We start from the raw sequence: 13,647 nt of genomic DNA, 5'->3' as shown, positions 1-13,647 counted from the left end.
ACTCCTAGGGAATCATGGTGTGGCCAGTGGTAACACTTCTGCAACCTTAATTACAGTGACTAACCATTGGCTCTCACTTACCTAAAGATAAAATATAAGCTTTATTCAATAAATATCTCTTAAATGACAGGGAATGCTAGACCCTTCCATGCCTTGGCCCCTTCTGATCTTCCCCGCCTCATGCCTTGCAATCCAACTCTCTATCTTGCATTTTTTACTCTAGGTCTTAAGTTTTTGGTTGTAGTTCTCTCATTTTAATCTTCTTCCCTTTGCTTTTGACCTTTTTTTTCTGTTTAGAATTCTGTTATTTGGCTAAGTATGACTCATAAGATTCAGGGTAGATGTACCTCCTTAAGAAATCTCCTTAAACTTTCTAAGGTAGATGAAGTACCTCTCCTCTTTGCTGCTATAACGTACTATACTATATGAATCTGTTGATATTATCTTCCCCATTAGAGTATGAGCATCTCAAAGGCAGGAAAGCTCTATATTCCAGGTCCTTAACAGGCATGTGATAAATATTTATGGCCCTCAACTGAGTGAACATCTCTAACAGTTAAGGGCATGAGAGGAGGTCATAAAACTGATGGACCTGTTGCCAGAAGTCAAAACTCTGTCACAATATACTTAAACACAAGACCTTAGAATACTTGTTTTACAAGTTGGAGCACTGCTTTGGACAGTGTTTTAAATTCCTCATGAAAAAGGCAGAAGGAACTATGGGCACTCTCACCACCAAGTGCTCTCAAATGAAATCAGTTTGAAGCAGTTTTCATTAAGATGGATTGAATGTGGCATCGTGAGAAACACTTTATCAAATGTAGTGTTTTACTTAGTGATTAACTATATACCAGTTGATGAAGCTCCCCAAATCCTTTGTAATCCCACCACTCCAATAAACATTTAATGAGTATATAAGTTCAAAAAGCCTAGCAGAGGATTTAAACCTTCAATCTTGTTTTTATTTACTCTTGGAACTCAATTTCTCACTTCAAGTGAAGAATGCTGGTGCTTGAGGCTCATCTGTTGCCCTGGTAAAATTAATGTGCCTCCCACAGTTTAAATTAAACATGTGATATTTAAGATGAAAGAAATTTAGTCAGAATGCCACAGTATCGGTCACACTTGCTTTAAAATATGTGAACATTGGCAAACTGCTTTCTTAAAAATGATTCATTCACAAGTTTTAAAAAATAATATTGACAAAGATTTGTTTTAACTTTCAAATGTGAAATCTGAAAAGGAGAAATGACGTTTGATCACTGAATCCTGCAGTATAGTAGTTACCATTGAAAACTGAAATATAGTGATACAGTGTAAATCGTACTTACCTGTGTTAGAACCCTGAGCTCTTATTTGGCCTCTAGTACTTACTACTGATGTGCTTTGGTTAAGTTATGTTGCATTTCTGAGCTTCCTCATCTATACAATAGGAATATTGATATTATATGTCCCTATCTCACTGGTTTGTTGTGGGGTTCAAATAAGATACATATAGGAAAGATGCTCTATAAACCATACAGCACCATATAAATCTGTAGCAGCAGTACTAATTCTATGCGTACACAGTACTCTTTAATTAAAAGGAGATATGTGTGTGTGTGTATGCGTGTAACTTGGCTGATGACCATAATGAATGTATCTGCATAGATTTAAATCTGAAAAATGTATCTATCATGTGGATCAATTTTACTTAAGTTTACAGTAATGTCTTAAACGACGTATAAACTGTTGTTCTTTAACCTGGAAAAGAGAAATGAGGAAAGAAAAAGTTTTGGGCAAGGGGAAAAAGATATAGACAATTTAGCATTCCAGAGAGGTCAAAGGATTTTGGTACGAATCTAGTATGAAGCAAAACATTTAATTACATGAACCAATGACTTTCATTTGTTAAAATACCAAGACCCGGGGCGTCTGGGTGGCTCAGTTGGTTAAGCCACTGCCTTCGGCTCAGGTCACGATCCTGGAGTCCCAGGATCGAACCCCGCATCGGGCTCCCTGCTCAGCAGGGAGTCTGCTTCTCCCTCTGACCCTCCTCCCTCTCATGCTCTCTCTCATTCTCTCTCTCTCAAATAAATAAAATTAAAAAAAATAAAATAAAATAAAATAAAATACCAAGACCCTAGTCAAAAGCAAACAATCAATTATTTCATTAGAAATATCCAGAAGCTAATATGCAAGAGTTTATTCTCCTCTGGGGATCATCAAATGCCAGTTTATTATATAAGACACTTAGCAAAAGTTTCTTTGTCTATTATATACTGTATATTTAAACAAGTGTCTTCATTTAAAGTTAAAATGTTTAAGGTATACACAGTGTATCTTAGGGTAGCTTTTTAAGTGGGATTTAAAAGACATCTATGCTTATTTTGGGAGCTACAGTTTAAGTCACAAAGGCCCTAACATTTTCCGATTACTTCAACTACTTTCAACCATATTTATGTCCAATAAGTGACTGTTTAAATATAATAACATGGCCATACAATGAGACTCTATAACCATTAGAGTCCTGTTTCAATGAAGTATTCAGTATTATTTACAAAGCATTCTTGCAAAAAAATTTTGACCTGAATATAACAAAGCATGACTTCTTCACTAAGCAAATGTTATGGGGGAAAAAAGAGAGGCAGGAGGAGAGAGTGCTTGTTTAAAGGGATTTAAGAAATTTAACAACCACAGGGTGCTTGGGTGGCTCAGTTAAGTGTCCAACTCTTGATTTAGGCTCAGGTCATGAGCTCAGGGTTGTGAGGTCGAGCCCTGTGACAAGCTCCCTGCTCAAAGGGGAGTCTACTTGAGATTCTCTCTCTCCCTCTGCCCCTACCCACCACGCCCTCTCTCGCTCTCTCTAAAATAAATAAATATTTAAAAAAATCTAACAACCAAATGTAATTTGTGATCCTTGAGTAGACTGTGGTTTCAAAAAAATAGTTAAAAAGACATTTTGGAGACAGCTGGTAAAGTATGAATATGCACTGGATATTAGGTGATATTAGGGAATTACCGTTAATTTTGTTACATGTGATAATGGTATTGTGATTATGTAAGAAAATATCATTATTTTTTGGAAAACACATACAGATGTCTTTAGGTGTAAGATACGTAATTTAACAAAAAATATTGAATATAAAAAGGTATCCTAAATATTTTCATGCAGTTTAAGTTTTATTTCAAAAGTTTAACTGCTACAAAGTTAAAAAAAAATCATGTGAAACTTTAATTATTTTTACATTTGTTTTTATATATTTTGAATAATAAATTTTATACTTATTTTCTATTCCAGTCAATGTTTGCCATTTTCAGAGAGGAAATGAAAATTTATCATAAAAAATTTATTCATCAAAATCACAAACCTAAATAAGTATAAAAATGTAAATAATTACATTTCAAATGCTGCTCTTTTATAAATGTGTGGCAGTTAAACTTTTGAAGTTATTAAGGCTTCTATCTCCATTAAAACTTTGGGATGCTTGCATATGAAAGAAGCAAACATGGCAAAATTTAGTAGTTATTAAATTTAGGGATAGAGGATTTGGGTGTTTACTGTACTATTCTTTTTACTTTTTCTGTATTAAAAATTGTTTTAATAAAAAGTTAAAATATTATAAAATATAATTAAGCAAATGACCATGTAATATTAAAAGGTGAAAATAAACTGTTTTAGCAGGATTATAACATGACTCAATAATATTAAGCATACATAAAAGTATTCATCAAAATATATTTAAAAATATGGAAAGAACATGTATCATAAAGTTAACTGTTAATCTGTGTTAGAATATTTTCTTTTTGCTTTTCAGTGTTTTCCATAAACCTGTATTTATGGAAACTATAAATGTGTATTATTATAAATATTTATTTCTTCAAAAATGACATCCATTTTATATAAATTTAATAGTTAAAAAATAGACTAACACAGCATTTATAATGGGCTATTCCACTATTCTTAGGGTAAAGAACAGTTTGTGTTTCTATTCCACTTCATTAAATCGTCATTCATTGCTCTAAGTTTGATCACTAATTATTGTCAATTTTTAAAATTTGTTTAAAATGAAATTTTCTTTAGGTTGGGGTTTAAGATAAACTGGAAACTAGAAATTTCAGAGGCATCCTTGCACTCTACTCTCAAAAGTCCTTGCCCTCTTTAATTCCAATAACTTGCCCTCTACTCTATCTACACACTATTTCTTCCTTCCCACTCTCTCTTTTTCCTTCATTCATTAAATACATAGAATATTTACTAGGGATGGTACAGTCACTGCCAAAAAGAAAATCCAATCTCTTGAGAAGGCATATATAGAGAGAATGGATAATGATAAGCAATGTGTTAAATGTAACAGTAAGATGAGCAGAGGGTATTGGTACAAAGTACTAAGGGGTGGATCCAACTGTCAAATAGTGGAAGAGTCAGGGACAATTAAGTCTCAGAGGAAGAGCAGAAGTTAACCAGGTAAAGGGCAGAATGAAGTCATTCCTTACAGCAGAGAAGCATGACCAAAGAGTAAGATTATGGGGAAACACAAATGGTACATCATTGCTAGATTTATTAAGTGTAAGGCAAGGAATGGAAAGAGCTAAAGTTGTGCATATAGGTAGGAGCCAGATTACTGAGGTCTCCACTGCTGGGTCAACATATAAACAGAGTGATTGCATAGAAATTTCTTGCTGAAAATGTACCTTCTGAATTCTTGTTATAAATGCCAATCTACTTTACTTTAAGATCACAATGCCCATTTCTGTATTTTTGTTGTCTAAAGTAACTTTTAAGATAAAAATATTGCAGTTATTAGATATATACTATTAGATGGAATCATTTTGGGAAAAGACTGAAAGACAGGGAGTTTAGAAAGAACCTGTCAATCACATAACTGAAAAGAACATACACATGTAGCCTGGTCCCTTCTAAGCATGGCTCCCTTTTTTCCCCCTACAAAAAAACTCCTGTTTCAGAGCTTGACAAGGCCATCTACAAGAGCCAGCAATACCCTATTATACTATTGCCCCTCTGAAATGGGCATCTTGGTGATGATTAGGCTGGTAGATGAACCACAAACAAAATCAAGTCTTCAATCTGAAAAAAACAGAAAACATTAAGCATTGCCTGAGGCCTGGTGGTAAACCTATGGGATGCATTTTTTAATCACAAAAGGTAAGATTGCACTTACATCTCGGGCTTTCACATAGAAGGCCTCTTGAAAAGCAGCTTCTAATGAGCCAATAAAAAATACAGGATGGCAGTCACCATATCTATAGGAAAAATTATGTCTATTAATTTAAATACATTTCAAATTTACTTCAAAGTTTCACAAGTCTAATCAGCATCTTTTAAGTAAATGTTGGGACTAATGTCTCTTAACTATAGACCAAACATTAAAACATTTCTTTAAAGGCTTGGGAATGAGCTTCATTAGTTCTTAAAATTCATCTTGGCCTATAGTGATAATATTAGAATACTGGAATTTTAAGTACATCTAGCAAATGGATTTAATAAGTGCTACAAAACCATGCCATTTATAGGTAGCAATTCCTGGTTATCCACTTTCATAAGATTTTCCTTATAGTAACCTTAACTTTCCATTTTATTAGTTCATTTATTCTGGAAGTCCAACAGAGAGGGAAAAAAACTGTAATCTTGCAAAGTTTCCAAATTATATTACATTAGAAAACGGAACTAAAGAGAAATATCACTTACACAAAAATTTAGGGTTAAATACTTAAATCCTCTTAAACAACTTATAAGAATCTCAAATGCATATAAAACATTTTATATTAGCCTCTTAAAAGAAGACATGTTAATAGTTCCAAAACAAAAATTAAAAGAAAAAATTCACTTACATTTAAAATTTTTAAATTATTTTTTAATTTAATATTATTTTAAAGGATATTTTGTTTATTCTAGGATATACCAAAAATTAGTATCCTATAACCTAGTCCTTTTGGGAATACAGTCAATATATTAATTAGTGACACATTTATTTTCCTTCAATAAAGATATAGAGATAAGATGATAAATACATCTCTGAAGTGGCATAAATGGCTTACTACTTATCTGACACTGATAGTATGTGTTAAACTATCAGGACTACATAAACTGATAAATGTATCCTTGAATACCTTACAGAGAAATTAAAGACAATCTATGATTAAAATTGCTCCAGAAAAATCACAGTAGCATTAAAAGAACATCAATTTTATATAGTTAATGTCCTAACCCTACCTTGAAGAAAACTCTGCTGTAAATTGTAATAAGGCATCTCCTTCATTTTCTGCGTTTTCTGGCACTAAAAAACAAACAAAAGAAAAAACAAAAACAAAAAAAACAAAACAAATAGACACAAAAAACAAACCACATAACATCTAATCCCACATATAAGAAATATATTTAATCAATAAAGAGGAAATAAAATTAAATCTTAGCTTCTGTGATATATTTGAGGAGACATTTTAACTTGACATACATTAGAAGATTTCATCAAACCTTAAAAAAGAACCTTGAAAAAATTCCAAGCTCATAAATTTTGGAAAGCCAACTGACACAGTCCTGCTAAGCATTTCAAGTATGTGCCAGTCATCAATTAGGATTTCAATGTTTTCTTAAAATGACATCTTGTGAATAAATTATATAAAAAGGATCTCAAGTTCTTTCAAAAATCTCATTTATAAGGAAGATGGTCAATTTTAAGTAAATATCACATCTATTTCTGCCCAATGGAGTTCCCTAACTTCACTGAGTAAACAAGCCATTTAAGGATTTATTTTAACGGTAATTTTGAATATAATACTGCTTGTGATTCTACAGTATGTATCTTGTAAAGTTAAAGAGAAGGAGATGGCACATTAGTTTACCTTTTTTTCCTGCCAAAGGTGGTACCAGTGAATTGAAAAATAATATTACTATTCTTAAAACTGATATCTCCACTAAGATGCCGGGAAACAAGTACAGTCACAGAAAATATAGCTATTTGTTTATCAACCTCTAGGTTTAAAGTAAAGAGAAAGAATCATAACTAACTATATACGTGAAACATAAGTTATACATTCCCTTGCATTTTTAATGAATTTTACTAAAGCACTGGGAATTGTTGAGTTTAATAAAACCAAAACTCAAGAGGATCTGGTTCTAATGAATAATGTGCCTACTTGCTATATTTTCTCTCTCCAAACCTGGGAAGTCAGTAAGAGATTTTTAAGTTCATTGTTCTTCATAAGTTTCTGCAGTAGGAAGTAGAATTACAGTGCTGGACCCAAAGAGCTATTAATACTCACTCATTGGAGATTTTCTCAGGGCAGATGATGTCATGCCGAATACTTCTCCATCATCCACCCCAAATTCGGAAGCATCTTCAAAGTCATCTCCATCACTATCACTAACCATATGAACATCGGTGCTTTGCTATTTAAGAAAAGTCCTGATTAGTTTTATATTGACTTTAGGAAATCAAATTCCAAAATATAAGTTAAGTAATCACAATAGGACATTAGTATTACAATAGTTCTATTAAATAAGAAGTCATTTGCTAGAGTAAAGCTTAATATTTTTCATTTTAAGGCTTATATATATTTCTAAACTTGCTGTGATACCCCTAGACTAAAGGCTGGAACCTGAGGGAAAATGAAGGATGCTTACAAACTCAATGAAGACAGGGATTTTTGTCTGTTTTATCCCCAGAACATAGTACACAATTAAGTGCTCAATAAATATTTGCTCAATAAATGAGGAGATGGGTATAATCAGGTCAAAGACAAAGCAAGCTATATGAGTCTTTTAAAAAGCTCACAGTAATCTCCATTTCAAACTTGCCACTTCCTTACTGCAATGGTTCTCAAATTTTTCATTAGTGGAATATGGTACACTATTTTCAGTGTTATTGGAGATAACATGAAATACACTATATAAAAGCTCTTTGTAAAGTGCAGGCTATTAAATATGAGATGTGCTTCTATTCAATAAACATTTATTGAGAATTTACTACATGCTGGGCACTGATAAACATGCTCCGTTTATTTTGTTTTCAGCAACATCAGTTGAGATTTAAAGTATTACAATTAAAAACATCGGATTCAAAATATGAACTAGGCTGCTATCTCTAGGTAAGAATGGAATTTCAAAAATACTGAGATCTAAAACATCCAAACTGTGAATATTGACAAATATTTATGCCTTGGATGAGAAGGGGGTCCCAGCAAGGTACCTGGCTAAATGCCTGTCTGTACTATGTTCAATAAATGAAGTCTACACAGACTATTTAATATATGAAATTTCTATCTTTTAAAATATGGCACTATGTCCTTAAGCTATGAAAATGGGGAAACTATTTGATTCTGGTCTATGCAAAAGAGCCTAACTTAGAGATAAATATTTGCCAGAAAAGCATTAAGAGAAACTTAGAATCAAAGACTCATAAAACTTGGCTAGAGGGATGTTAGAGGTTAGCTAGTCATAAAAATTACAGATTTTAAACTAGAAGGGATTTTAAAGATCTTCTTATCAATGGTTTTCAAACTTCTTTTCACAGGGTTACCTCTCTCCCTTGGTCCCAAGGAAAATATTATGTAAAATTATAGTGCATACAATAGACAAAAGTAAGGCTACTCTGGTTGATGCAGTGAGAGGGCAATGGGGAGTCTAATGCTCCTCCTAGGCTTGGCCTTTTCTTTCTCATATCCCTTTGATAGTTGGGGTACCTCTGAAGGATCTCAGGACACTGTGGAACAATTTTAAAACTACTGATCTAGCAAGTCCAATGGTTCCAAATGAAGAAGCCAAGATATTTACTCCATTTGACTCAGCTTAGCATTTCCTCCTTGGGCATAACCAAGCACTAATGCCCAGAATTGTAACATTTTCTGTCTTATTTGAAAGAAAGTCTTCCTAGTGGTTTGAATAAAGAAGATAATGAACAAATACTTATTGAAGGAGTAAAAATGAATGGTCCTTGTCCTAAGCAGTCTATCTGCTATTCTGACTGCACCACTATTTCTCACAGACACCTTGGTTCTACTTACGATCCTAATCTTACTTTAGTGTTTCACTTTGTAGGACAAAGATCTCCTGATTTCAGCAATTCAACAGCTTAAACATTCAAAAACCCCTTCTCATTTCAAAGTAGTAAGGGAGCCTCCTCTACAAAACAACACATCTATTAGGATGACTACTGTGCTTGAATTCCCTGTGTTTCAGGCACACAGATATCTGGAGCATGAAGTTCCCTGAACTTTGAGTCTCAGTTTCTTAAAGGGGTAAAGGTGCAGGATCTAAAAGGTACGCTACATACTCTTCTAGGATACTTAGCCAGGTTCACAGGCTAGTGGAAAGAAACAAAGGTCCAGTCTGATGAATCTTGTCACATTCTCTATCAGCTAAGCTACCATCTCAGCCTTCACTTAGTCTTGCCTAACACTCATCTTTCCCTTTAAGAGGCATCAGGTTAAGAAGGGTTGGAGGACACAGAGAAGAAAAAGCCTTGTTCTACATATCATCTTTTCTTCTCACTCCTTTTACCTTATCCACCACACCTAAACTCCTTCTCCTAAACCAGTTTTCAATCAAATAATAGCCCCTTTCCATAACAACAGAACTTTATATCATACTGGGATAGTGATTTTAATTTTGTGCCTATGTAACTAACCCATTATTCATTTTGTCTTCATAAAGTGTAGAGTTCCCAAATCTCTTAAGATCCAGAAAGCAAAATCCTACAACAACAACATCTTTAAAGGGAGTTATCTAAAAAGCCAATTTTGTTGAAAAAAGTATATTTCAAATATGAATTATTGAAGTATCTGCAAGAATGAACTGCTTAATTATGTATAAGGAACTCCCAATCTCTTCACATTTTCTTATCAGCCATCTAACAGGTTAGGAAAAGCTTTTTCTAAAAAATGAGATAAACAATCTTTTTTTCATTAATGTTTGCTGATGAGAATACATAATCTCTTGGTTCAGCCATGGCAGCCCTAAAACTCTTTGAATCCAGAGAAGTTATTTACTCAGAATTTGAAAAACAGCTTAAAAAATTCGTGATTCTATTTTGGCTGTTTATTGGTATTCATTTATTCCCATTATCATTTAACAAACATTTACAAAACCCCAGTAAATGCCACACTGCCTGGACCTGTGTGAAAGATACAGTCTATACTCTCTTAAAGAACACTATATAATATATACAGTTAATTGTAATACCTAGTGATAAGTATTATGACAGGTTAAGTTCAGAGGAGAACATTTAATGCACGAGGAATGGGAAAAATCAGAGCAAATTTCCTAGAGGAGAAAGAACCAAACTGTTTGAGACAAAATTTAGACTCATATATACTCGGCACTAAGGCAAGCTTATAACTGAAGTAGATGTTCTTTTCATCAACTACTTATATCAAAGCAACGGGTTAAAAGCTAGGGATACAGAGATAGATAAAACATGGTTCAGGCCTTCAAGAAATTCTAAAGGAAGACATAAAAATATACTTATTTGAATAGTCAAAAGGAAAGGGTCATAAAAATCCAATGTATCAGTTCATTTGGGACAGTTTCAAAGAATAGCAGGTCCCTCAGTGATTAGAATGAACAGTTTTTGGCTTGGATTGATAGTGATCATTAATATGGGTGAGGAAATAGGTTTCTGGGGAGATATGGGAAGTTCAATTTTGTACAGAGTGAGTCTGCAGTGGGCATTCAGATGGAAATGTTCAGAAGTAACATGATTACTATTTAGCTTGTCTGCCTGTGGTGCAATACCACATACTAATGGTAGGACCACAGCAGACAAGCTAAATACTTGTCTCACCAAGTTTTAAAAATTGAAATACAAATTTTTGGCAATTATCTGTGTTCAATTTCATTTTATTAGGTACAAGATCCTTTATGCAAAGACTTTGCTTTGTTCACAGCCACATTCCTGACATTTAGATCAGTACCAGGCATAGAGGGGCATGTAATCAGAACTTACTGAATGAATACCGAATGACTCTTTTCTGTCACTTAAACCAAAACCTAGGTATCATTCTTATCGCTTCCTTTTCTCTCCTCCCACAGATCCTATCAGTCACCAGTCCTACTGATCTTCCCTCCAAAGTACTTCCTGAACCCATTTCCTTCTCTATTTTTACAAATTATGTTCTAGTTCAGGATCTCATTATCCTTTAACTGTGCTAGTACAATAGATTCATACCTGATTTCTCTGCCTCCAGTCTTGCTTCCCTTATATCTAACCTCTGCACAGCAGCAAAGTACTCTTTTCTAAAATGTGTATTTGGGGAAAGAAAATCATTTGTCACTGAAAAGCCTCCTACGGCTGCCCAAAGTTCAAGTTCCCAACATGACCTGTAAGACCTAAGATCTATTCACCTTCACCTTATCTCTTATCTTTGTCTCCCACTTTATTTTGCACGAACACCAAACTGCACTCATCTCTGTGCATATACTACATCAGATCATGCTGTTTCCTTTGAATGAAATACTATTTCCTTATTTCTTCATCTGGCTGACTGTGCCTCATTCTTTATAATTTGATTTGGATATAAATTCCTGTAGTCTTTCTTCATCCTCCTCCCCCAACTCATTCCTCTCTCCCCTCCTCCTTCTTTTTAAAAAAATACTCACTCACCAATATTTATTTTGTGGCTGGTATGTGCCAGGTACTACACTAGGAGTTCAGAGGTGCATAAGGCAGACACGGCTTTTGCTTGCAAACATTCTTGAGTGTTATGCCTTCAACCCCCACATTTGTGCCCTAGTATCTTGTGCTTGCTCAATTTTATCATTACATAATTTGAAATTACCAGTTTATATTCATCTGACTAGCACATAGTGAGCATTTAATAGACGTTTCCTTAACTGAAGTTATTAACTAATTAACTAGCATCTACTACATTTGAAGTTTTTTTTTGTTGTTGTTTTGTTTGTTTGTTTTATTCTTGTGGCACTCCCCTCTCTCTTCCACTATCAACTGAGGATTGGACAATTCTCAAGAAGCCTGGGTCTATGGGTCCCTACCCTGTTCCACCCAGGCAGCTGGAGAAAGGAGAGGAAGGTATTAGCTAGGTACTCAGATATGGAAAGATCATTAAAAGGGGGCTCAGGAGCAAGGGAAGGCTGGGAAGGAAAGAAAAAATGGTGAATTATCATAAAAAAATATAGTTGCAGGACAAGAAGGAGGATGTAAGAAATAAAATTCCCCTAGCTAGAGGACACATAACTATAATCCATAAAATTCAAAGCTTAAATTTAACTACTGGTCTCAAATATCTTCGTCCTAACTCAAGGCTTCAGACAATCAATAGAAAAATGGTAGTTGTCCTGAAACCTGAAATCATGTAGAAGGGTTAAAAGCAGAAAAAAAAAGAAGCAGAACCACTGGGTGGAAGCTACAAGGACACAGGTTCCAGTTTAAGGAAGATATCAACAGACAGAGCTGCTCAACAATGGAACTGGTTGCCTTGTTATTGAAGATAAAACAAAGGTATATTTTGAGGGGATATTTTGAGTGAGCTCTTTTAGCATACAGACTGTGGTCCTAATGATAGGCACCTAGAAGACATTAATGTTTAAATGAATGAGGGATGAATGGATAGAAGAGTGGAAATCAAATTTTAAAAATCCCTTCCAGTTGTGTAATTCTATGGCAGCATAAAAGCCCGAGTCACACTTGCCCATTTCTCACCAGTTCCCTAAAAAGGTGATATTTACAGTTAGCCAGGGAAAGAAAAATAATGGTTTCATCACAAATAATCACATTTTAAGATGTTCCCAAGACTGCAGCTCTTTTAGTTTAGCAAAGCCTCCTAATCCCATTCTACCTTCTTCTCTAACCTAAAGAGTACGCCAGCCTTTCATAAACACTATTTCTTACTGTATGGCACTGACTTCTTTTTGCTGAAGGGACCATCCAAATAACACATACAATGGTGAGAGTGAGAGAAGGAAATAAAATGAGGTGAAACAGGTATCTGTCATCTTTCAGAGCACAGAATTAAAAATTTTGGGTGGAGCTAGTTGGCCACCTTTTAATGTAGTAGATTTATCCATTACAGGGTTGAAGCACAACCTACTTCAGCATTAGAAACACACTCACACATTAGAAAGAAGTATTTCAATAAATTATTTCTGGGAATTTCTGCCAAGCAGTGAAACTCAATATCATGTTTTCTTTCATGAGGATTAGTGAGATAAAATGCTAACTAAAATGGTGTGGGCTCTTTAAAGGAAATTAACATTTTTAGAGGCCTAAGAAAACAATACAGTAATATTTGTAGCAGGGGAAAGCCCTTTCTTCTTTGTGGATTTCTAAAAAAATGTTAAAAACCAGAGTTGCAAATTATCATTTCACAGGATGATCATTTTACAGAATGTAACTTATGCATCCCATTTCCCTTTCACATATTTAAGTGATATAAACACATATTCAGAGGATGGCTGGAGAGGTCCTGTGGCAGCTTCCATAATGAGTGTCCAAAATACAGTCAGTTTAAATAAAAATTCACAACCATATTTTGTATAGAATGTAAATGGAAAAAGGTTTTATTGGACTGAAAAACACTGAGGTAACATTTTTCTGTGCTATTTAGTTATGACCTCTATCACATAAACTTTTTAAGTGATGGTGATGATTTTTCTTTAACAAAACATAGTAGGAGCTCAATAAATGCTTTCTA

The 13,647-nt window shown here is 34.1% G+C and overlaps 1 protein-coding gene across 3 annotated transcripts in view; it reads right to left on the bottom strand.

Moving 5' to 3' along the window:
• FAF1 (Fas associated factor 1) overlaps nt 1-13,647 on the bottom strand; it is a 514,999-nt gene that overhangs the window by 141,928 nt on the left and 359,424 nt on the right. For all 3 annotated transcript variants that reach the window (XM_032429321.1, XM_032429322.1, XM_032429323.1), the window contains 3 exons: nt 7,264-7,390; nt 6,215-6,278; nt 5,163-5,244 (listed from right to left, as the gene is read on the bottom strand). In XM_032429321.1, the coding sequence (XP_032285212.1) occupies nt 5,163-5,244; nt 6,215-6,278; nt 7,264-7,390 (273 nt within the window). The remainder of the gene's footprint in view (nt 1-5,162; nt 5,245-6,214; nt 6,279-7,263; nt 7,391-13,647) is intronic.

The sequence above is a fragment of the Phoca vitulina genome, unplaced genomic scaffold, assembly GCF_004348235.1.
Source record: "Phoca vitulina isolate PV1807 unplaced genomic scaffold, GSC_HSeal_1.0 scaffold2, whole genome shotgun sequence".
In the NCBI taxonomy this organism is placed as follows: Eukaryota; Metazoa; Chordata; class Mammalia; order Carnivora; family Phocidae; genus Phoca; species Phoca vitulina.
This window is presented reverse-complemented; position numbering and strand designations above follow the sequence as displayed.